Source organism: Eublepharis macularius, chromosome 13 (assembly GCF_028583425.1).
Source record: "Eublepharis macularius isolate TG4126 chromosome 13, MPM_Emac_v1.0, whole genome shotgun sequence".
NCBI lineage: Eukaryota > Metazoa > Chordata > Lepidosauria > Squamata > Eublepharidae > Eublepharis > Eublepharis macularius.
In genome coordinates, this window is record NC_072802.1 from 2,994,346 (window position 1) to 3,020,013 (window position 25,668).

Consider the following 25,668-nt stretch of genomic DNA (forward strand, 5'->3'; position numbering starts at 1 on the left):
ACACACAGTCTCTGGGAGGGGGGGAGGGTCTTGGCCCCACTTGGCACCCCATACATGTTTTTGGCAAGCCTCAGAAGAGAGCCACACCTCCCTGGCCTTCCACCTGATGTTGGGGTTGTGGTCCCACAGCCATCTTACTCCCAAGACCAGAGGAAACTTGGTGGCCAGGCTGACCACAAAAGTCCTTTCCACCCAATGCCCCCCCCAATCCCATTGGGGTGGCCTCAGTTTTATAACAGGGGGGGTCCCCTTCATGACCATCCTGTCTATCTGTTCAAACACCAGAGGCTCAAGTAGTTTTGCCACCTCCAGACCCAACCCCATCACTAGCGCAGGGGCAATCAAGTCTCTGCTGCACCCCGAGACAATCAAGGCCCTTACCGTGATGTTCGTCCCTCTCTGGGGGTTTAACAAAGTGACCACTATGAAAAATAACACTCTGTTTGGTCTCACCCTCTGTGGCACCAGAGCTTCCATGACCCGGAAGTTTTAGAACAAATCATCAGTCAGTCCTTGAGCATTTAAAAAGGATGGCTGCCACAGCTGGTGCCCTTCACAGCAGGTCTCCGCTATTTCCCATCGGCGATCTCGGCTCCTCTTTATTGTCTGACAAGAGCTCTTTACTCATGGTGTCCCTTTCCTTCTCTGGTGCCACGGCCGCTGCCGCTGCTTCCTTCCTGGATGTAGATCAGGGCTTCCCCTTTGAGCGCCTGTCTGGTATGCTTCTTGGATTTGGCTTCGTCCCCAGCTGGCTCTTTTCCTCACCCAGACATTCAGCGGCAAAGTGGCCTGCTCCCCCGCTTCTCAAACACAGCCCTTGTCTCATTCTCCAATCTCTCTCACTCAAGGGAACATTGGCTCACAACCTCCCTTGCTCCCGGAGTTGGATGTCCATCAAACCTTTCCGCTGACCGATATGATGCTGCAACTTCAGTAGCTTCAGTATTTGCTCCTGATTTTTGATCTCACAAGCCAGTTAAATCCTGCCCAGAAGGGTTCGAGGGTCATCTTATACCGTCGCTTTAGCCACCAGATCAAGGTTCAGGCTGGCTCTGAAAAACTCTTATCTTCACACCTTCCATCCAGTCCCTCAGTTTAGCTGCATACTCTCGCAACTCTGCTGCGTACTCCCAGACCGGACGGTTACCCTGCTTATCCACCTCAGGTGGGTTCTCGCCCTCTCCTACTTGAGAGGATCCTCATACTGCTCCTTTAACACCTGGACAAACACTTCCACGCTCCCCAGTTCTGGGGTTTGCTTGTTTATTTATTGCTTTTCCGGCCGAAGCCATAAGCCATACAAACACCAACAAAATATGAACTGTACACTTGAACAGACCCAATTCACACAGACATAACTCGTCATTATCACTTTAAACTATCTAAGCTCATGAAGATTTTGTTTCTTTATCACCGTGGCTAAAAAGGAAGCCACTATAGCAGAGGTTTGATTGTCAGGAAAGTTATCAGACAGTAGCACTGAGATTGCCCAAGGAAGGAAGGGAAGCTTTTCTTTTAACATAATAGGAATAATAACTCTCTCTCTTTCCTTACTCCACTTAGGGCAAAAAACTATTATATGAACCAAGGTCTCTAACTTTCCTTGTCCACAGTCACAAACTCGTTCAGAATAAGGGAGTCCAGAGAAACGACCAGAAAGCACTTTAGAGGGGAAGGAGTTTGCATTGAGTACAGAGTCACAGACCATTTAGCTGCTGAGCCTCCCAGCCAAGACCCTATGTAGCTTATTTGACTGTGACATTGAGAGATCTCTGTCTTTTGGTGCTACACCTCTGAAGATGCCAGCCACAGCTGCTGGCGAAACGTCAGGAACTACAATGCCAAGACCACGGCAATACAGCCCGGAAAACCCACAACAACCATTATTTGGCTCAGTTCATCTGGGAAAGTATGGCCCCATCCTCTTAGAAACTCACCTACTTGCACCAAGAAATAGCCCAATTCCTTGGGGTCTCTGTCAAAGCAGGCTTCCAGTTTATGCCAATTCAGGGGTGGTATGTTCAAGTCCCGTGGGACCCTTGCTCCTCTAGCACATGGTCTTGGGGCCCCTGGGAGGACGAGTGCTGCTGGGCCCGCTGGGAAGGCAGGTGCGACTGGGCCTTGGGGCAACCTATCCGTGCTCCCGCTTGGTCAGGAGGCCTCGCCAGGGCTCCCTCCTCCTCCACGGGCCTGCACAGCTAGGTACAGTTCTTGCATACCGTCCATAATTTCCAGCACTGTCTGCCTGACCACCTCCATCTCTTCGCACATCTGCTGTAGGTCAGGCATGCCACTCAGGTGTCTGGGCTTCTTGTCCCCATCATCATCGCCCATGCCCTGGTCCTCCGTCATGGTGAGGTCTCCTTTGGTGTCCTCGGTTTGGATCCCCAGAAGAGCTGCCAGTCTGAACAGCTGCTCCTCGTTCTCCAGGCTCCCCCCCCCCGGATTCCCTGGAGCTCCCGTTCCACTTCCCAAGCTTGACTGAAACAGATGCGCCCTGCACCGTTCTTTCTGTTCCTTCATCCATCTGTACAAGGGATGTGGTATCCATCCTCTGGGCATTGTACCCAGCCAGTGTAGGAACCTGACTCCTGACTTGGGAATCGCCCCCGCCCCACACACCATGCTTGTCCCAAGCTTTGGCGTTCCCGTGAGGTCCTTAGAAAGGTCCTCAGGGTTCACAGGAGTTCTGTTGTCCCCTCCTTCTGCCATGCTGCAGGTAGGGAATCTTGCTGGCTTCCCCTGATTCCAAGGGAATGAAGAAGATTCCAGGCAACATGTCAGGCCTGGCTAGGGGATTCTCTCAAACTCCACTTCATCAAGCACAGTTGTATGAGTTAAAGTTCTTTATTAGAGATTGTTCTCTAGAAGTACACTGTACATGGTAATTGCCTGGAATGCCAAAGCAAAGTCCTCCCAGAAAGATAATACCCCCAGTCTCCTCTCTCCAGTTCAAATGACAGTCAGTTGAAGTTGGCATGGAGCTGCGAAGCACAAAAGTCCTGGAAGAGATGCAGAGTCGAGTTTCTCCAGGTTGGTTCCCAGACACTCAGTCCCAGCTGTACTGATAATCCCACTCAACCCGAACAAAGTGTAGCAAAGATACAGTGAAGCAAGAAAGCAACTACACTATTACCTATCCCCCCCCCCATTAGATATACATTCACAGGTATGGCAGACAGGTTTGCTTGCCTGTCTGATACATAGGGTTGGAAGGGACCTTTAGAGTCATCTAGTTCAACCCCCTCCACAATGCAGGAAATTCACAAATACCGCCCCCCCCCGACTGCCCCAGTGACCCCTGCTCCATGCCCGGAAGATGGCGAAACATCTCCAGGATCCCTAGCCAAACCAGCCTGTGGAAAACCACCACCTGAACCAAGGTGGCCCTTCTTTTGTGGCCCTTTTTACATGCCCAGAGTAATGCCGATTGCCACCTTGGGGTCAGGTAGCAATTTTCCACAGGCCAGTTTGGCTAGGGAACCTGGAGGTGTTTCGCCATCTTCTGGGCATGGAGCAGGGGGTCACTGGGGCATTTGGGGGGGGGGGTAGTTGTGAAGTTCCTGCATTGTGCAGAGGGTTGGACTAGATGGCCCTAAAGATCCCTTCCAACTCTGTGATTCCATGATTTTTGTGACAGCTGATGCTACCAAGACATCAAAGGCAGTTTCATGCAGAGCTCATTATAGTTGTCCTATCTGGAGTTTATGATAGAATATATCAGCATGGCTGGGTCAGTATCTAACATATCCAGCTTACATGCTAGATAAGTTGGATGTATTTTAAATTGAGTTACGGTTTTTAATTTATATTCAGAGCTGTGGAAGATGTTGAACAATTGATCTCTTATCGCTATTTTTCATAAAATGAAGGTTCTGGTTACATTTAGGAGTTTGTTGGCACACAGTTGCTTCTTCTGACCTGTTGTTTCCTTCTTGCAGGCTGTCTACAAGGCTTGGCTGTGCTCTGAATATTTCAATGTGACACAGCTTCAGTGCCAACACCGGATTCCATGCAAGCAATACTGCCTGGAGGTGCAGACTAGGTGCCCCTTTGTGTTGCCTGATAATGATGAACTGATCTATGGAGGGTTGCCTGGATTCATATGTACGGGTAAGACTCTTGTAGCAAGTATTCCAGAAACAATTCCATGAGAACTTCAGAGTTGTCCTGCTGGTCATCTAGCCTGATCTTTTGTGTCCAACATCAGTTGGTCAGATCCTCTTGGAATGTTCATAAGCAGAGCAGAAAGGTGGTGATGTTGGTTCCAGTATTTGGGAACTCTAAATATAGAGGTCCCATCTATATACATGCCTAATTCTCCATCACATGCTGGCATGGCCAAGAATCAGGTAGGAGCAAGGTTGCTTTTCAGAGCCCCTGAGGTTACTGACAGCAGACAGCTGGTGGCACATCTGATTTGGGCAAAAGCAAAGCACTGAACATGCATATAATTTACCACTAGATCCTATAGTTACCAAGCTCTGTTATCCAGAAACATGAGTCTTAGCCACAGGAGGGAAAGTAATCGTTTATTAACAGCAGTGCATCAATGGACATCAGCAGACATCACAAGACAGAAATGACTGAATTTTGAGGATTTGTTGTGGCTCCCACTGCACCTGGAAGAGCTGAGCGAATTTCATGGTAGCCACTTGCCAGGTGGTTGCTGCTGGGCCTGGTCTCAGTGAGTCCTCCCCACAGAGCAAGAGAGAGGGAAGCAGGGGTGGGTTAGATGTCCAAAATCACCCTGGAAAGCCCCTTGTCCATTGCCTTTTGCTGAGAGAAATGAAGGTTTGAAAGCTGCTGATAATGTGTGGTTGCTCACTGAGGTCTGAAAGCATCCATTTCTTAAATATATAAGTACTGCCTACTTTTTATCATAACAAACAATAATTAAAAACAATAATTACAAGTTTCTCATACATATTGGCCCTCAATTAATAACCCCAGCTTTGAACCAGTAAGCAGATTTTCAAATCCAGTGCTCTAAACCTGCATTGCTCTGTCTAACTGTCATGTCTCCTGCTTTGTAACTACAAGCTAGTGCAGGTATGATCTGTTGTTCTTTTACAGTTCTGAGCTTTCACACTCAAGGTGTGATGAGCTACCTGCTATCCTTGTCTGTTACCACACTTCAGATAGGAAGACTGAATAGGTATAGTGTGTTTCCAGGGATCAGGCTTTGAGCACGCAAGATATAAGAAACTTGGACAAAAATTCAAAAGAGTATTCATGGTCTGTTCAAGCATCAGGCTGAGCAAGGATACAAAGATATGGTGAAAACGCACAATCCTCTCACTTGTTGCCCAGAAACTCAACTTAGAGAAATTCTCCCATAATAATATAATAATAGCAACATTCAGGACAACTTAATGCCCACTCAGAGCGGTTTACAAAGTATGTTATTATTATCCCCACAACAATCATCCTAGGAGGTGGGTGGGGCTGAGAGAGCTCTAAGAGAGCTGTGACTGACCTAAGGTCACCCAGCTGTCTTCAAGCAAAGGAGTGGGGAACCAAACCTGGTTCTCCGTGTTAAAGTTCTGTCACTCTTAACCACTACACCCAACTGGCTCTACACCAAACATCGCCTTCACGATTTGCCTTGTTTTTCACCATCTTGAATAATTTTGTATCATCTGCAAAGTTGGCTACTACATTGCTCATCCTCAAGTCCAAATCATTTATTAAATAACACCAGTCCCGATACTGATCCTTGTTGGACCCACTACTCACTTCTATCCATTGCAAAAGCTGTCTATTCCTGTTCTCTGTTTCATGTCAGTTGGCCAGCTTTTAATCCGTAAGAAGACCCATGCTTTGAAATTCTATGCTCAGATACATGTATTTCCTTTACACAGAATGCTACTCCTCCCCTTCCTTATTTGTCTATCCCTTTTGAACAAGTTCAATCCTAGTATTCCAATTGTGAGTGCCATTCTACCAATTTTCAATAATGCCATATTATGTCCTACCTGTGTTAGGACTTTTCCAGTTCCTCCTGCTTGTTTCCCATACTCTGTGGACTAGTGTAAAGTAGAGATGAGCCCCGTGGCAAAGAGTGGTAAGCTGCATTACTGCAGCCCAAGCTCTGCTCATGACCTGAGTTCGATCCTGGTGGAACATGGGTTCAGGTAGCCAGCTCAAGGTTAACTTAGCCTTCCATCCTTCCAAGGTCGGTAAAATGAGTACCCAGTTTCCTGGGGGTAAAGTGTAGATGACTGGGGAAGGCACTGGCAAACCACCCCATGACAAAAAGTCTGCCAAGAAAACGCCGTGATACGACATCCCCCCATTCCATTGGCTCCATTGGAATACATTGCAGCACCAAAAAGCTGTCGGACAGAATTAGAAAGAAGTTTCCTCTGAGAATGGAATGATGGCCCCTAGAGTGGAATGACGGTCTCTGGGACCCGCTAAACTGCTCTGGGCCTGGAATGGGGACAGAAGCAGTCTTTGAGGTGCCAGTCAAGGAGATGTTCTTGGGGAGACATGAATATTCTTTTAAAGGTCAGGAGGACAGAGATAATCTTTGGGAGGAGGTTAAACTTGAGGGGAAGGAGTAGATATTCTTTAAGGAGACAGGAATATTCCTGTATAGGAAAGGACAGAGGCAATCCATGAGGGGAGGTTAATCCTGGGGTGGGGGGGAAGCAGACCGTGGGGGAACAGAAATCTCCCGAACAGGGTGGGCGAGGGGAGGCTTAAAGCAACAACTCTTGGTAGGAGAGAAATCATCATGAGGAGGCAGACCTAGGCATGGGGAGACTAAAAGACAGGATTCTTGGGAAGGATGAGAATAGGGTGGTCAGTTGTGTCAAAGGAACAAGATCTAGCAGTATCATCAGGGAAGATGGTGTCCAACTTTAACCAAAGATCATTTACCTGTGCAACTAAAGTTCATCGACAGTCTTCCTGTGCAGTCCTGCCAATTTCAGAGATTTCCATAGCTCAATACCACTAGGGGGCGCCCTCGCCTCTCAGTGCACATGCACAGCTGACTTTCCCACTGAAAACGGCCTCTAAGAGGCGGGGCACCCTGACATACCCTCAGTTCCTCTTTTGCCACCGATGGTAGAGGTTCCTAGCTCTTCTGCTTGCTCGAAGTTTGTCAACAATGTCGGAAACAGCTCTTTTCAAATAATGTGTGTCCTGTGACAGGAAAATGATTCTGTCTGATGGCCATTCGAGTTGTCTCTACTGTTTGGGTGAAACCCACAATATGCAGACATGTAAGCATTGCCGAGCCTTCACTTCAAAGAGCGGGCGGGTAGACTGCAAGCTTCCCTATGGAAATGTGCTATGGCGGCTACAGATCTTCCACTACCCAACCTGGCCTCGCATCAACCGGCTCAAAAACACCATGCTCCTGCCCTTCTCTGACCCATTTGGAGTCTAGACCACCACTGGAATTGACCCCGACTTCAGTCCGAAGTTCCTTGGAACTGGTTCCTACCGTCTCGGGTTCGGTACCATCAGGCTTAAAGCCTCCTAGAAGTCGAACACCCTCGACATCGACTGCAGTCGCTGCATCTCCTCGGATCCGATGAGATAACGCCTCCGTAAAGGCCTCCAATCTGAAGGCCCCTCTGAAGTAGAACGCCTCGGCATCGATTACTGTTTCAGATCGGCCATCACCATGTCAACATGGTGACTCTACCTTGGTTCCAAAGTCTTCGGGTCTGACATTGGTTCCGGGGCTGACCGGGAGAAGAAGGAGACGGAAACATCATTCATCTAAACATGAGAAGACAATCTTGGAGAGTGTCATTTTGGCTCCAACTCCTCTGGAACAGTCAGATGGCGCCAGTTCCGAACCTCTCAGGAAGAGGCATAGAGGCTCAGGGGATCATCTATCATCCCACAGTGCTCCCCATTCCAAGAGTAGCCAAGATGAGGATGTTATCCTGGTGGAAAAACCCCCCACCCCATCGGGGTGACCTAAGTCAGCTTCTCTTGGCTCCTCTCAATCATTTCAGGAGCGGAGGGGGCATTCCAGACACAGGATGAACCCTTATTCTTACAGAAGCTATTTGGGAGAAGGTCACCTGCCTGATGAACCGATCCCTTACCGTCATTACAGGGAAGGTTCTTATTACTCAGAGCTCCCTTCCAGGAGAGATTCCAGATCTCCTTCTGTGAGAGCTTACTCCTATGCAGGTTCTAGACAAACCCCGCACCCTTCCAAAACTGGCTTTGAGATAGGTACCGAACATCACAGATCCAGTGATTCTCCTCTGTCTGAATCTCCTGAAGGCAAGTGTCCCGATTGCAGGCTCACACTGGCAGCAGGCAAGAGAAAACTCCCAAGTTGTCTGAGCAGGGCAAAGCACAGTTCCAACATTCAGGAACCAATTGGGCACCACTCAAAGCTTCACCTCCAAAGGGGTATTCCAGAAACACATCCACATGAACAGGCCAAGGTCAGAGACAAGAGAATCAGTTCCAAACACAGCAGCAAGGTCAGTAGTAAGCAGACACGTTGCTTCCACACAGCCACTCCCTTTTCGGCTGCTTTTAACCCTCACAGTGCTCAGCTGCTTGTGCTATAGCATGCACCTGCCAGTTGCCTCAGGCCTGCTCCTGCAAGCACTCATCATTACTAATTATGCTGGGCCGGTGCTGTGCTGCTAGCCTGGCACTGCGCCTTCTGGCTTGGAGGGCTCTCCTAGCCCTCCTCTGACGGCACTCCCAAGGTTCTGGTGATGAAGGGGGAGAGCTGGCTGGTGCCTGGCTCTCTGTTGCTGGCCCAGGGCCGGGAAGCCAAGGGACTGATGTGCTGGGACCTGGCTGTGGATCTGTGTCTGAGCCTTCAGAGACTGCCTCCTCCTGCAGTGCCTCTGCCACTGGCTGTGGATCTGGGTCAGGTTCACCAGCTGCCTCTTCCTCAGAAGAGTCCTCTGAGTCTCTCTGCTCTGCTGGGCCAGGTTGGTCCATGACAGCGAGATTGGCCCGGCAGAAGATGCATCTCCAACAGATGACTTCAGGGCATATAACGAATTGCTCCATTGTATGGCTAAGGCCCTAGAGATTGACGTGACCTCTACCGGACCAAAGTTCACAGGTAAGATCCTGCAGCATATCTATTCTGGATCTACCCCTGCTATCACCTTTCCTGTGATTGAAGGATTTGTGGAACTGCTGAAGCCGGCTTCCACCCCTGCTACAAACAGAAAGGTTGAGAACCTTTATAGGACCAAAGATGACCTTTCCTCTCTGTTCATCCTCCCCCCTTGTCCTTGGCAACCAAGGAGATGCAGATGAAACCCAAACAAGGGTCGCTTTCTGTCCCCTCCGATAAGGAAAGTAGGAGGCTGGATGTGATGGGACGCAAGGTTTATACTTCCGCTGCATTTGGGGTGAAAATTGCGAACTATGCCGTGATGATGGCCGCTTATCAGCTCCTTCTTTGGAACAAGGTGGCCACCTTTATACCCAAGCTGCAAGAGGATCAAAAGATTTTTCTGAAAGTCATCCAAGAAGAAGCAGTCCCCCTTCCCCGCCACCAGATCAATGCCAGCCGAAATATGGCAGACACTTCTGCCAGGTCCCTGTTGTCAGCCATTGTCCTTCTTTGCTATACATGGTTGAGAACTACAGCGCTACCTGCGGATACCAAGAATAAGGTGGGGGATCTTCCCTTTGAGGGACACACCTTGTTCTCTGAAAAGACGGGTGATTATCTGTCAAAGAAGCAGAAGGATAGACTCACAGCTCGCTTATATGGTTTACTTCCACAGCATCAACAACATGCTACATTGAGATCTCACTATAGATCCTTCCAAAGAGGCTGAAAGCAGTGTTTCCAGCCATACCTGGGGTATGCTTACCAGTGCCAGTGGGCTTACCAGAGCTCACAATCCTCCTTTTCCAGAAAGAGGCAGAATCAAAAGAACAAGCAGGGCACGCATCAACAGCATGCCAAAGAACAGCCCCAATCGCACAAGCAGTTCTGACAGTTATAGGGCCTGGACCCACTGTTTGGGGTCAGGTTACATGTTTTTTTCTCTGAGTGGTGTTCCATCACCTCTGATGTTTGGGTTCAAAAAATAATTCAAGTTGGTTATAAAGTTGAATTTTTGCAGTTACCTTAGCTATGACTCCCTGTCTTTACTTCTGAAGCATCTCAACCAGGGGTGCTGACTGAACTCTCAGCCCTCTTGGATAAAGGGGCCATTGAGGAAGTTACTGACCACTCCTCACTGTTGGGCTTCTATTCCAAGTTGTTTATGGTAGAAAAAAAAGATGGTGGTCTTAGACCCATTCTAGACCTTCGTAATCTGAATAAATTCATTAGGGTTCGTAAGTTTAAGATGGTTACCCTACAAGCGGTTCTGACCTTATTGCCCTTTAATTCCTGGTTTGCAGTCATAGACCTGAAGGATGCCTATTTTCATATTTCTATTTTTCCAGAACATAAGAAGTTCCTCCGCTTTTCTTATGGCACCCGCATTTTTCAGTATAGAGTTCTTCTGTTTGGGTTATCTGCTGCCCCACGGGTCTTCACCAAGTGCATGGCAGTAGTAGTTGCCCATCAGAGAATCCAGGGATGCTGTATCTTTCCCTACCTGGATGATTGGCTGCTTGTTGGTCACTCAGCCGAAGATGTGGCAAGACAGGTCTCAGTTACCTTGGCCACCTGCCTACATCTGGGCCTATTTGTTAACCAAAAAAAGTCTAAACTTACTCCCTCCAGAGTTATCCAATTCATAGGAACCACCCTGGATGGCACACGGAATGCCAGCTTCTTGCCCCGGGAGAGAGCCCTGAAGATCAAGGCCCTTATTAGAAGGCTTAAATGGTGCCGCTTTCAGCCCACTCGGTTCCTTCAAACCTTGTTTGGTTGCATGGCTTCTAACACTGTGGTAGTACCTTTGGCTAGGTTGCACATGTGCCCCCTACAACTTTGGTTTGCTTCAGTTTTCTCCCCAGAGAGGGAACCTCAACATAGGAGACAATGTCCCTAGGAGGATCCTTAGTTCCCTAGAATGGTGGTTGGTTGATTCGAATCTTTTCAAGGGTGTTCCATTTGGTTGTAGACAGCCACAGGTGTCTATTACGACGGATGACTCAAATTTAGGCTGGGGGGCTCATTGCAAAGATTCTTATGGTCATGGTGTGTGGGATGACTCTGAGAGTCAAGAACATACTAACTTGCTGGAATTGAGGGCTGTATTGTATGCGTTGATCTCCTTTTCAGATAATGTGAGGAACAAGACCGTCCAGATTCTCACAGACAATACAACTACTATGTTTTATATAAACAAGCAGGGAGGCACAGCATCTGTGACCCTGTACAACGAAGTGGTGAGAATCTGGAATTGGGCCACAGATCATTCGGTGTGGCTATAAGCCGTTCATATCCCCAGCATAGACAGCTCAATAGTGGACCATTTGAGCAGGCTGCAAGGGGACAACCACGAGTGGTCCCTTCAAGACTCTTACCTTCACCCTGTTTTTTCCGAGTCGGGTTTTCCCAACATAGATCTCTTCACCTCAGAGGAGAATTGCAAGGTGCCCAGCTTTTGTTCCAGAGGTGGCTTAGGCTGCGGGTCTCTTGGGGAAGCATTTCAACTCAAGTGGTCGGGACACCTCTTTTATGTGTTTCCCCTGTTCCCTCTACTAGCCAGGGTTCTCAGCAAAATTTTTGCAGGCGGAACATCAGCCATCCTGATAGCCCCCTTTTGGCCATGCCAACCATGGTTTCATGCCCTCCCTGTGGCTAGAGACTCAGATGTACAACTTTTCAGTGAGACCAGACCTATTGTCTTGGAGGGGGATATTCCACCACAGGATAGAGAAATTCAAATTGACAGCCTGGCTAATCAGTCAGGACAAGTTTTTTCCAATGGAGTGACTCACGTGCTGCAAAATGCGAGGCAGTTATCCACCTGCCAGTCCTATGCTATCAAGTGGGACAAATTTAGTAACTGGTGTCAGGAGAGGCGTTCAGATCCTTTCCTCTCCTCCCTACCTGAAGTTTTAGACTTTCTTTGGGGACTAAAACAACAAGGGTTATCTAACTCTTTGGTAAAGGTGTATTTGGCGGCTATTTCCGCTTTTCACCCCCCGATAGACCATAAAAAAGTGTTTTCACATCACACTGCCAAGGCTTAAACAATTTTGTTTCCTCCAGTTAGAACTATTGTTCCTCAATGGTCGCTACCCTTAGTTTTGACCCGACTTATGTCTAAACCCTTTGCGCCTTTGGCCACGTGTCCATTACGTTTCCTCTAAAAGAAGGTAGCTTTCTTGGTGGCCATCACTTCGGCTAGGAGGGTGGGGGAATTGGATGCATTGTCCTATGAGCCCCCTTGTTTGAAGATCCATGCTGAGAAAGTAGTCCTGAGGACTAAAGTTGAGTTTCTGCCTAAAGTAGTCTATAGTTTTCACCTTTCCCAGGAGATATCCTTTACAGTATTTTTTCATACACAGGGCTCAGATGCCGAGAAAGCCCTTCATTCGCTAGATGTGCGTAGGGTGATTCTTTTTTACCTGGATTATGTTAGAAATTTCAGAGTAGATTCTCACCTATTTCTGTGTTTTTCAGGGGCAAAAAAGGGTAGGAGGGCACCCCCTCAAACCTTAGCTCGATGGGTGGTTCAAACTATTTTAATGTATTATAAGACTGCTAGCTTACCTTGTCTGCTGAAAGTTCATATCCATTCTACCAGGTCCCAAGCATCGTCAGCGGCCCTCCTGAAGGGTGTCCCACTTCAAGACATCTGTAAGGTGGCGACGTGGGCCTCGGCTGATACATTTGTCAAGTACTATGCGTTGGATATCCTAGACAGAAAGGAGACAGCAGTGGGCACAGTGGTCTTACAGTCAATTTTTATGTGACAACTCTTTGCTTCCTCCACCCAGGTATTTAAGCTTTGTAACCTCCCATGTGGGACTTCACAGGAAGACTGTTGATGAAAAACAGTGTTACACTTACCTGTAACTGTTATTCATCTAGGTCTTCCGTGCAGGCACACATGCCCTCCCTCCTTCCCCACTAACACTCTTGGTACTTACCTCGCAGGATGGCAGTGAAAGAGGACTGAGGGTACATCGGGGGCACCTCGCCTCTTAGAGGCTGTTTTCGGCAGGAAAGACAGCTGCGCATGTGCACTGAGAGGGCGCCCCCTAGTGGTATTGAGCTATGGAAATCTCCGAAATCGGCAGGCCCGCGCATGCACAGTCCCATGTGTGCCTGCACGGAAGACCTAGATGAACAACAATTACAGGTAAGTGCAATACTGTTTTTGTCTTGGTACCACTCCAGCCTGAAACTAGATTGAAACGGGTCAAGGACAGAGGTGTCATCCATGAAACTCTGGAGCTGCTCTACCACCTTTCCTAGAAAAGATAATTTGGAGACTGGCCTGTAATTGCCTACCTCATCCTTAGCCAAAGTGGAATAGATGAGAGATTTGTTGGCAAAGAACTTTGCAAAAACATCACCAGGTGTTACCGGGTCATGAACCACTTTAAACAGTTGAGCTGGGCAAGATTCTGCTGTCGCAGCGGTGACAGAGAAGAAAGTCATCTTGGCCATCATTGCTGCCTTAGGGATTCCCACATTAGGAATCCTCCCTGTAATGTTTGCCCTGTAAATAAGTTTGTATGCTTTATTTCCGTGGTTAACGTGGGTTTTAAAAATATTTATTACTGCAGGCCTCTGAAGTAATGAGGAGGGCCTGGGAGAACTACAGTGTTTAGTCAGAGTGCTGGTGGGGGGAGTGTTGATTCTGACTAAGTCAGGAAAACTCTGTGATCCTGAGAGATTTTGGGTGTATCTCAGAGAGAGGTTATTCAGTCCAGAGTAGGCAAGCTGTGTGGAAAAGCCTGAGAGAATCTGACTGTGTGGATGAGAGGAGTGATTATTCTGTTAGCTTTAGACCTGTGTGGGAAATTGGTCTTTGTGAATATATATAACTTTTTTTTAAAACCACCAAGCTTACAAACCTATTCTGAAATCAATATGCTTATCAAGACTGCAACCATCATGCTGGAACATGGTGGAACAGAGTTCTGAAACTTCTTGAACATGGACACATGGCTGGTGGCCCCGCCCCCTGATCTCCAGACAGAGGGGAGTTTAGATTGCCCTCCATGTCATGGTGCGGAGGGCAATCCAAACTTGTCAGACTATGGAATCCCAGTTATCCAGAGTTTGTCTCCCCCCCTCTTGCAAGAAGCACAAGGTTTCTGGATTCCAAAAGGTTTATTGAAAGACTACGCTCATGATACAGGTGTCCATACTCCAAAGGATGATGAGGCCTTGGCTGAACGAAAGCTTTGTTGAGAATGGCATGTAAAAGGAAAGTTACAACACTTCAAACACCCATTCCCAGCCTCCCCCCTAGTCCTGTCTGCGAAGACATGAGAAGACGAGAACATCAAGGTTGTTGGCTGGACTGGATAGATAAGGCTCTTCACTCCCATGGATATGAGCGGCCTGGTCGACACCTGGGCCTGGAGGGAGGAAAACTAGACAACTACTGATTATAACACAAGCTAATATGGTGTTACTCTGGCTAGAGAATTGACATCCTGACAAAACTCCCTTCTGTCTGGAGATAGGGGTAGGGCCACCAGCCATGTGAGCATTTTCACCAAGGGTGATTTAAACTTTTAAAAAATCGCCCCTTGTTCCAGCTGACCCAAAGTGATGTCATTGGTCCTGGGAACGTGCACACATTTTGCATGTGCACATGTGGTACTAGGGGCACCACCTCCCGCCAGGAGTTGCCCCCTGTACTGGCAACCCACTAAGTTCCACCACCTCTTTTCTCAGAAAAAAAGCCCTGTATAGTTATAAATAAAGTCTACTTCTGTTTAAGAAAAAGGGATCCTTTTTTAACTTCACAGCCATCCCCTTGCATTGACCATTCTGTCATACTGTCATCTATAACAAAGCTTTTCTGTAATACAAGACAAATAGAAAAGGTCTCAGACAAAAGCCTTTGGTGGCAGCAAAAACCTTTTGTGAGGCAGGTCACACAAAGAGGGCAAAATGCCACAAATGGGGTTAGCAGTGGCATTCAAACCCTGAAAAGAAGGTGTTCTCAAGGTATAAAACTGGGTAAAATAAAGAACACCTGAAGTTGTGTGTGTGAGAAAATAAAAGGAGTGTTGGTTGTAACCAGAGCTCTCCTGAGGCAAAAGTTTAAGGTAACATAAGGAGCTGTAACAAAGGTCCAAGGTAAGGTTGAAAACCAAACAAAATCACTACACTTGTGTTGTTGCTTTCTGAGTTTGCTTTTTTGCCTTGGAATAGTAGAAATATTTTAAAATTATTTTTTGCAGCTTTGTGCTTTTTGAGAGCGATTGATATCTCGCTTAATTCAATAGGGCTTATTCACAGGTAACTTGTGTCTCACCTATATTTAATTGATAGTGCATGTCAGTCCCCTGACTGGGGAGTCTTCCTGTTTACTCTTGTTTGTAGGTTTGTTTTGAACTGTATTTATTTTAATTTTTATTATTTTATTTTATTCGATTTATATTCCACCCTCCCCACATCAGCAGGGGACTGTATAAATCATAAATAAAGTAAAATCTGATATTTAATAACCTGTCCATTTTACTTTAGTGCTTCCTGCCTAATGAACAATTATTATTATACTAGCAACAAAGCCTGTTGTGGGAAAAAATACAACTGGCTCTAGAAGGGGGAGGGTGGGCAGGCATGTATTCCCCCCTCCTCTGTCACTGATCCCAGCCCGATGAAGGCGGGGGGGCATGGCCACCTCCTCTGCACCTGATTCTGGCCGAGTGAAGGGGGGTGGGCCTTGCTGCCTGCTCCACGCCTGCTCCCAGCCGGGTGTAGAAAGGACAGGCATTGCCTCCTACTCTGCACCTGATTCCAGCTGGGTGAAGTGCATTTGAGCTAGAACAGCACCCAGACCTGCCCCTGATGCATCTGTGTAGACGGTGAAGGGCTGCTTGAAATCTGGCCCTCGCAGCACTGAGGGATTGGTAAGGATCTTCACAATTTGATCTAGGGTCTGCTGGTGCTCGGACCCCCAGGGTATAGGCTTTGGGGACCCCTTCTTCAACATATCTGATAAGGGGGCCGCCCAAGTGGCGAAATGCAGGATGAAGTGACTGTAGTATCCAGCTTGTCGATGGCTCCACCACCCCCACTTGCAACATCACCTGCAGTTCTTTTTGCACTGGGTCCCATGCTTTCTAGGGTAGGGGTCTTAAGGGTTCCCTTACCACTTTCCCTGGCTCTGTGTTGATCACGTATTCCAGCAGAGAGGTCTGCCCCGGCTGGGGGGAGAAGAGTGCCCCATAGCATTCCAGCAACCGTTGCAGTTCTTCTGTCTGATGCAGTGTCACGTCCCCTTGGACCGACTGGGGAAGTTCCCCATCCTCCTGTTCCCATTGCGGAATTTCTTGCCCTTTGGGTAGCTCAGCCGACGCTGCTACCATTGCCTCCGTCTCCTTCCACTCTTTAAGCAGGTTAATGTGCAACGACTTGGTTTGGTCCAATGCTGTTGGGCCCACTCCTGGGCCAGGCGTAACCTCTCTTGCAGCTCGGGCAAGTATGTCCCTTTGACTTGTGGCTCCTCCTCAGGGTGTCCTCCCCATCCCTCAGCCAAAACTGCCAGGGGGCCCCAGGGCATCCGCTCATAAACAAGCTTAAAGGGGGCCTCCTGTACTGTGTCCTGCCACACTTCCTGCAGCACGAACATCAGAGGATCCAACATTTGGTCCCAATATCCTGGCTTTTCCCTTGCACATTTCTTCATCGTGGCCTTAATTGTCTGGTTGTACCTTTCCATCAAACCATCCGTTGGGGATGGTACACTGATATTCAGAGATGTTTTATCCCCAACATTTTGCACAGCTGCTGGAACAATCACACCATGAAACTGCATCCTTTGTCTGGGGTCAGCAGCCCAGCCCCTGACAGGCAGCAGCAGGGGGCAGCCGGGAGACAGCAGTGCAACTGCTCTGTCTGGCAAACAAAGCCAGAACCTGCCTACTCCAGCGGGAAGGGGCAAAAGGCCAAAGCCTCAGAAGGCTGGAGGGAGCAGGGAGAAGCCAGCTAGTCCCACCCCCCAGGGGGAAGAGAGGGGGCTAAACAGGCTAGAGGAAAAGGGCCAAGGCAGGGGGAATGGGGACCCAGCAACAGCCCAAACAGAGCCCTTACCTTCCAAGGAGGAGAAGCAGCCACTACAGCCCAGAGCCACACCCTGGCTAGAGGACAGCAGCCTGGCTCAGGAGTGGCTAGGAGCCAACCCCCTCCAGGTGGAGCTGCCACGGGCATTCTGGGGGAGGAGATGGGTAGCCCTGCCCAGCATCAATGAGCAGGCAGCCCAGAAGCTGGCCAGGGCAATTCCTCGTGAGCAAGGCCAGGCAAGCTCAGCAGCGCAGAAGCCAGTGGGGGAAGCTCCTCACGAGCAAGGCCAAGGAGACCTCAGCTGGGGATGGCTCGCATTCAACCCCACCCTGCCAGCAAGGCAAGGAAGCCAAGAAGGGATTAGTGGTAGGAGGGAAACACCTGAGGGAAGGCACAGCTGGGCCAAGTCAGGAGAGGGAACAAGCCTAGAAGGAGGGCAGGGCGAAGAAAGAAAGCCCTATATAAGGTGGCTAGGAAGAGCTCTGAGGTGGTGGGTGTGGGTAAGAAGTGATGGTATGGAGTGAGAGCAGAGCAGTGCGAGAGTGGAGGCTTGGAGGAGAGTTCTGGGAGGAGGAGATGATGGAGGATGCAGAGGGTAAGCAGGCCAGGTTGAGCAGGCCAGTGAGTGGACTGAGAGCGAGTCTGGGTGATGTATACCGCCTCTCCTTCCACAGAGCAGGGTCCTGCAGTATCCCTGGCACTCCTCTGATGTCAGGGCTGGCCCAGCTGGGGCCCCGCCCAGCGGTGGCAGGGACAAGCCCTGACATCCTTGATTCATCAAAATTTCTTGAGGGACGCCCACCCATGCATAATAAGTCAGCAGGACCTGGACTACCACCAGGGTCTTCATGGTGTGGACGGCATAGGCTGCTGGGAACTGGATTGCATAGTCTGCTATCACAAGAATGAAGTGGTGCCCCTGTGCTGTCTGGGGCAGGGGTCCTACAAAATCCATCCCCACCCTGCTAAAGTGCTCCCTGATCATTGGCAAGGGCTCCAGGGGCACCTGCACGGGGCCTCATACTGTTCTCTTCTGGCTTCGGGGACACTGCCAATAGTAGCTCCCCACATCGGCCGCCACTGAGGGCCAGTAGAAAGGCTGTAAGACCCTTTTGGAGGTCTTTATCCTCCCAAGATGCCCCATCGAGAGGCTGTCATGTGCCTGTGCAAGGACAGTGGACCTCCCCAGCCTTGGGACCACTAGCTGCCGCACCAGGGTTGGATTGGCCCCGGGGGCATGGGTGACTTTCCAAATCAGCCCCCAGATCTCTTCAAACCTGGGAACCCTCTGGGCCTGGGACACCTCCACTATTTGCTGAGCCCACACCGCCACCTGGGATCTTACATCTTCCAGGGAGTCATCCTCGTTCTGCCACTTCTGGAACTGTGGGTCTCCTTGCCATGTTGTGGTCAACTACTCTCCTCTCCCAGCGTCTCCTGTCTCTGGTGCATTTGCTTCGGTGATGTTGGCGGCATTATCGGCTCAAACGATAATGTCAGGGCCTCCTCCAACACCGTAATAGCCTCCCGCACCTTGAAGTAGCCCACTTGAATCTCCCCCTCAACTGTAGACCAACTGACTCAGTTGCCGTGCACACAGAAGGTGACTTGCCAGGGCCCTTTAGCCGTGTCCTCTGGGACCAACTTGGTGCAAGCAATTGTCACTGCACATCCAGTATCAATCAAGGCAGGCACCTGGTGTTTGAACAGTTGGGCCTCCATCAGTAATGGCCCTGCTGGGGAGCTTTCGACCACTGCTTCCACCGGGAGGGCCAAATCACAGTCCATAATTGGGCACTCCCTCTAGAAATGGCCCATTTGCCCACAGGTAAAGCAGGGCCCTTTGGGGATGGTGGCTACTCCCCCACCCCATTCCTCGCCTTTGGCTTTGGGATTCTACCTTCTTCTATTCCTTGCCCCACCCCAAGGGAGTTGCCCCCCTGCTGAGTCTGAAGGGCAGGGTCTGGACGAGATCAAAGGGTTTACTGCCCCAGGTTCCTCTGGCTGCTGAGCAGGCTCAGCCCCACTCCTCAGTGCCTCGGCCGCTCCCCTTGGGGCCTTTCTTGCCTCCCAGTCCATACTCCATGGGGGCCCTCACACTCCATGGGCCCAGCCACCTGTTTGGCCACCTAGTAATCATCTAGGGCCTGAGCAAGGGTGTCCAGGGTTTCTGCCCATCGGCGCAGGGCCCAAAGTTGGCAGGGAGCAGGCATTACCTAGATCAGCTGTTCCATAACTACTTTGTCCATTACTTCCTCTGCTTGGGGTCCGGAAGGCTTTAACCATTTCTTGGCCAGCTCCCGCAGTGTGTATGCCATGCCTTCGGCCCTGGCCCTCTTGTAAGCCTGGAACCTCTGGTGATAGTTTTCTGGGGTTACATTTAGCTTCTGGAAAATGGTCCTCTTGACCTTCTGATAGTCGTTGGCATCTGCAGTGTTAAGTGTTTAGTATGCTAGAAGGGCTAGCCCTGTGAAATATGGTCCCACCAACACGGCCCACTGAGCCTTGGGCCACACCACAGCAGTGGCCATTCTTTCAAAAACCCCAAGATAGGCCTCTACATCATCTGTGGGAGCCATCTTCAGAATGCGGAAAATTCTGTCTCCCCAAGAATTGTCCCTTGTGGTCATGCCAGATCACCCTGCTGCCATGGCTCGTGCCATTTGTTGGACCCACCAGTCCTGGGCCGCCCTTTGCTGGTCCATGACATGCTGAATTAATTCCCCTTGCACTCCCACCCCCCATCCCCCAAAGTGGTCAAGTCCACGAGCGACATGCTGGGCGCTGCTCCTTGAGCTTCAGGGGTTGACGTTGCTTTTGTTTTCCTTGGGTAGCACATGCTGGCAGCTTGGATCCCAGACGAGCTTCCACTTTTGTGACGATTGCCCCAGGGGCCTCAGAGTAGGCATGGCCCCTTTAACAGCGGGCGGAAGCCTTTCTGATCATCCTTGGCCTCACTGAGGTTTCCTAGCCTCTAAGGTCTCCTGTGCTCCCGTCACCTGTGCTCCTCCTGAGCTCAATGCAGGATGTCTTATCTACCCCCAGTGACCCCAGCTCCATGCCCAGAAGGTGGCAAAACACCTCCAGGATCCCTAGTCAAACTGGCCTGTGGGAAATTGCTGCCTGTCACCAAGGTGGCAATCAGCATTACCCTGGGCAAGTAAGAAGGGCCACGAGAACTAAGCACTGATGTAACCCATTCTGCCCTTCCCCTCTTGATCTGCCCAGGTTCACAAAATCAGCATTGCTGTCAGATGGCCATCTAGCCTCTGCTTTAAAATCTCCAAAGAAAGAGAGCCCCCCACCACCTGAGGAAGCCTGTTCCACTGAGAGACTGCTCTAACTGTCAGGAACTTCTTCCTAATGTTTAGCCAAAAACTCTTTTGTTTTAATTTCAAGCCGTTGGTTCTGGTCTGAAATGCTGGGGCAATAGAAAACAACTCCACGCCATTCTCTATATGACAGTCCTTCAAGTACTTGAAGATGGTTATCATATCACCTCTCAGTCATCTCCTCTCCAGGCTAAACATAACGAGCTCCTTCAACCTTTCCTCACAGAACTTGGTCTCCAGACCCCTCACCACCTTCGTTGCCCTCCTCTGGACACGTTCCAGCGTGTCTATATCCTTCTTAAATTGTGGTGCCCCCAAACTGAACACAACGCTGTAGCTGAAGTCTAACCTCCTCAAGAAGCCTTCCCTGGATCCGGCTGTATTAGCGAACTATCGTCCAGTCTCCAACCTTCGTTTTGTGGCAAAGGTTGTTGAGAGTGTGGTGGCGCAACAACTTCTCCAGCACCTGGAGGAAGATGTCTATCTGGATCCATATCAGTCGGGCTTCAGGCCTGGGCACAGTACGGAAACGGCATTGGTCACATTGGTTGATCTCTGGAGGGCTCGGGACAGGGGTTGCTCCTCTGTCCTGGTCCTATTAGACCTCTCAGCGGCTTTTGACACCATTGACCATGGTATCATGCTGCGGCGGTTGGAGGGGTTGGGAGTGGGGGGCACTGTGTTGTGATGGTTCTCCTCCTTCCTCTCCGACCACTCGCAGTTTGTGCTGACAGGGGGGCAGAGGTCAACCCGGAGGCACCTCACTTGTGGGGTGCCACAGGGGTCGGTCCTCTCGCCCCTTCTGTTTAACATCTATGTGAAGCCGCTGGGTGAGATCATCCGTGGTTTTGGGGTAAAGTACCATCAGTATGCTGATGACACTCGGTTGTACATCTCTACCCTGGATCACCCCAATGATGCCCTTAATGTGATGTCCTGGTGCCTGGAGGCCGTACGGATCTGGATGGGGAGAAGCAGGCTCAGACTCAACCCTTCCAAGACCGAGTGGCTGTGGTTTCCGGCGCCCTAGTATAGCCAGCTGGTTCCATCACTGACTGTTGGGGACGAGATTTTGGCCCCCACAGAGAGGGCTCACAACTTGGGTGTCCTCCTGGATGCGCAGATGTCGTTAGAAGATCATGTGTCGGCCATGGCCAGGGGGGCTTTTTATCAGGTTCGCCTGGTTCACCAGTTGCGTCCCTTTCTGGATCGGGACACCTTGCACACAGTCACCCATGCCCTCGTTTCCTCCCGTCTGGACTACTGTAACGCTTTCTACATGGGGCTCCCCTTGAGGACCACCCGGAGGCTACAATTAGTTCAGAATGCAGCCGCGCGGGCGATTATGGGAGCAAGACGGCACGCCCATGTAACACCTCTCCTGCGCGAGCTACACTGGCTTCCGGTGGTCTTCCGGGTGCACTTCAAGGTGCTGGTTACCATCTTTAGAGCGTTCCATGGCTTAGGGCCTAGGTATTTACGAGACCGCCTGCTGCTACCGATAGCCTCCCACAGGCCAGTACGCTCCCACAGAGAGGGCCTCCTCAGGGTGCCGTCGGTCAAACAATGTCGGCTGGTGACCCCCAGGGGGAGAGCCTTCTCTGTCGGGGCACCTGCCCTCTGGAATGAATTGCCCCCGGAGATACGTATGGTCCCTGACCTACACACCTTTCGCCGTGCCCTTAAGACGTTATTATTCCAACAAGCGGGGCTGGCCTAAATGTTTTAATTGAGTTGTCCTGTTCTGAGCTAAATTATCCAATATGTTTATATTTTATATTCTTACTGTTTTATATTTGTATGTTTTATTTTGGCTGTACACCGCCCTGAGTCCTTCGGGAGATGGGCGGTATAAAAATTCAATTAAAGTTAAAGTTAAAGTTAACCAGAGCAGAGTAGAGCGATACCATCACTTCTCGTGTTCTGGACACTATGCTTCTGTTGATACAGCCCAAAACTGCATTTGCCTTTTTAGCTACTACATCACACTGCTGACTCATGTTCAGTGTATGGTCTACTAGGACCCCTAGATCCTTTTTGCACATACTACTGCCAAGATAAGTCTCCTCCATCCTATATTTATGCAATTGATTTTTCCTTCCTAAATACAGAACTTTGCATTTATCTCTGTTAAAATTCATTTCATTTGTTTTAGCCCAGTTTTCCAGCCTGTCAAGATTATCCTGTATCCTTATTCTGTCTTCGATTGTATTTGCTACCCCTCCCAATTTAGTAGCATCTGCAAATTTAATAAGCATTCCCTCTATACCTTCATCCAAATCATTTATAAAAATGTTGAACAGAACAGGTCCCGGGACTGATCCCTGAGGAACTCCACTTGTCACTCTTCTCCAAGAGGATGAGGAACCATTAACTAGCACTCTTTGGGTGCGATTTGTCAACCAGTTACAGATCCACCTAATAGTAACAGGATCCAAACCACATTTTACCAACTTGTCGACAAGGATATTATGTGGAACCTTATCAAAAGCCTTATTGAAATCGAGATAAACTATGTCTACAGCATTCCCCTGATCCGGCAAGGTAGTAACTTTCTCAAAAAAAGAGATAATGTTAGTCTAACATGACTTGTTCTTGAGAAACCCGTGCTGGCTCTTAGTAATCACAGCCATTCTTTCTAAATGCTCAAGGACTGACTGATGATTTGTTCTAAGACTTTCCAGATATAAATGTCAAACTGATGGGTCATTAGTTACATCCAGGTAACTTTTTCCCCTTCTTGAAGATGGGGACAACATTTGCCCGCCTCCAGTCTTCTGGCACCTCGCCTGATCTCCAAGAATTCTCAAAAACAATGGACAGAGTCTCAGAAATTACATCTGCGAGTTCTTTTAGTACCCTTGGGTGCAATTCATCTGGCCCTGAGGACTTAGTTCCATTTAAAGAAACTAGGTGTTTACGTACTACCTCTATGCTGATCCTAGGCTGTATCTCCCTTCCCCCATCATGTGTTTTGTTATTGTCATGTTGAGCGCCATCTCCCTCGCAGGAGAAGACTGCTGATAAATGTCTACTGGTGGTCCCTAGCCCCAGGGAGGCTCAACTGGCCGTGACCAGAGTCAAGACCTTTTTGTTCCTCAGAGATGTTTCACCAGGCATATGGTTGAGGCTGGCTTTGTACCCATTTAGTGAGCCTCCCTACCAGTCTCCTGTTAGAGGCTGTATAGTCATCTTGCCCCCCCATTGGAGTCATAATGTGACCAAAATGGCTTCCTTCCCCATCCTGTGGCACAGTGGTAAGATACAGTACTGCAGCCCAAGCTCTGCTCATGACCTGAGTTTGATCCTGACAGAAGTTGGGTTCAGATAGCTGGCTCAAGGTTGACTCAGCCTTCCATCCTTCTGAGGGTTTTTTTTTTAAATAAACTTTTTATTAACTTTAAAAAACAACATACAATGCGTAAACAGGAAAACAAATTACACAATATTAAAGTCAACTATAATACAAGAAAAAACAGATAGCTTATAATATACTACCAGTTTTCAAATATAATATTAACAAAGGAAAAAGAAAATTTGCTTAGAGAATTGTAATATACCTAAGCATCCTTCTGAGGTTGGTAAAATGGGGTGAAGTGTAGATAACTAGGGAACACAATGGCAATCCAACCCCATAACAAGAAGGCTGCCAAGAAAACGTTGTGATGCGACGTCCCCCTGTGGGTCAGGAATGACTTGGTGCTTGCACAGGGGACTATCTTTACCTTTACCCCTCCCTTTAAGAGCTCCTCCTTCTATGCAGTATTGGCTGGGGCGGCTGGTAGGGGCCACCATCTTGGGAATAGTATTTTATCGTATTTCTCACTGTATTTTATGCTTGCTAGGATGATCTAGTCTTATTATGTTTTAAATGTATTTACACCCTATTATAACTTGCCCTGAGCCTGCTTGCAGGGAGAGTGGGCTAAAAGTCCAATACATTTAATGAATGAAATGAAATGAACTCTTGGAAAAGCTGGTTGATTTGCCCACACCCCTCCTAGCGCATCATTTCAATTTGAATTGAAACCTCTTTAAAGATGCATCTATCTGTAATCATATTTCCTTTTTTTCTACTGCAAGAGAGCTTTCTGATAGCGCTTAGAAGATGTCTAACTTTTTTAAAAGATGGCTTAACTTGCTCTACACCTTCTTTCTTCTGTTGTGTTTTGCCAGGGTTGTTAGAGAACCAATTTCCCAACGCAGAAGCCAAGTGCTGTGATGTGCAGTGGGACTCCTGTGATCGCCAGCCAGACAGCAACTCCAATGCATCCACCAAATCCACGGAGTCAGAGTCATTCCATAAGCAACATCATGACACTTCCCCTCACCAGCAGCAGCATCACTACCATCTCTATTACCATCACCACCAGTACCATCACCCCCACCCGTCACTGCTGCCCGTTTCCGCAGGGTCTCGCCTCAGCAACAGCAAAATCCGGCTGTGTGTCCTGGTCCTCATGCTTCTCCACACCATGGTGTCCTTCTCCACCGTGCACAGCAGTGGGGCCATTGCCAGCGGGGGGCTGAGCTTGGAGGCCCTTCCCACCATGGATGAGAGCCTTACAAGAGACGAGTGAACAGAGGGGAAAGGAAATCTCCAGGCAGAATGCCTGCTCTTTCCCATCCGGGGAGGGGGCACATGCTATTCCTCCAATTGGAGGCACAGGATTGGGGGTGATGCACCCACGCTCACCCCACATGGACCCCCCTCACAGAGCAGCCCATCATAGGTCTCCCCTGTGATGATGAGTCTTGAGAAGGGTTCAGTTTGTAACAGGCCTTAAGTTAACTGCTGTCAGCGTAAAGGTCTGGGATGTATTGCAAGCAGATCCTGCAGAAAGAGAAGGGCAGAGGCGGAAGAGGTAAATATTCAGGGTTGGGGGGGGGCGGCCGGGTGTAAGCTGCTCTCTTGGCCTCGTGCAATGTGTGAAGTTATGGGACAAAAATGATCTTTTCCTACTAATGGGCACTTTGTCCTTGGGAACAACAGAAATGGCTTGGCAGAGAAACTTTCCCCTAGCATTTGTTCAGCTGAGCCGACACTAATCACGTTGAAGCAGGGCTCTCCCTTCCCCCTCCCACTAAAGTTCAAGGCTCAAACCCTTCCCCCACTCCCAGACAAACCTCTCCATGCTCTGGTTCAGATCAGTCGGGCCACATTGTTTTTCATGCTCCCGGAAGGGCTTATTTTCCGAGGTTCGGCTGGAT

The 25,668-nt window shown here is 49.2% G+C and overlaps 1 protein-coding gene across 1 annotated transcript in view; it reads left to right on the forward strand.

The window, feature by feature from the left end:
- NALF2 (NALCN channel auxiliary factor 2) overlaps positions 1-25,668 on the forward strand; it is a 118,312-nt gene that overhangs the window by 85,056 nt on the left and 7,588 nt on the right. Inside the window, exons 2-3 of the mRNA XM_054996430.1 lie at positions 3,942-4,113; positions 24,634-25,322. Coding sequence (XP_054852405.1) covers positions 3,942-4,113; positions 24,634-25,037 — 576 coding nt within the window. The 3' untranslated portion in view covers positions 25,038-25,322. The remainder of the gene's footprint in view (positions 1-3,941; positions 4,114-24,633; positions 25,323-25,668) is intronic.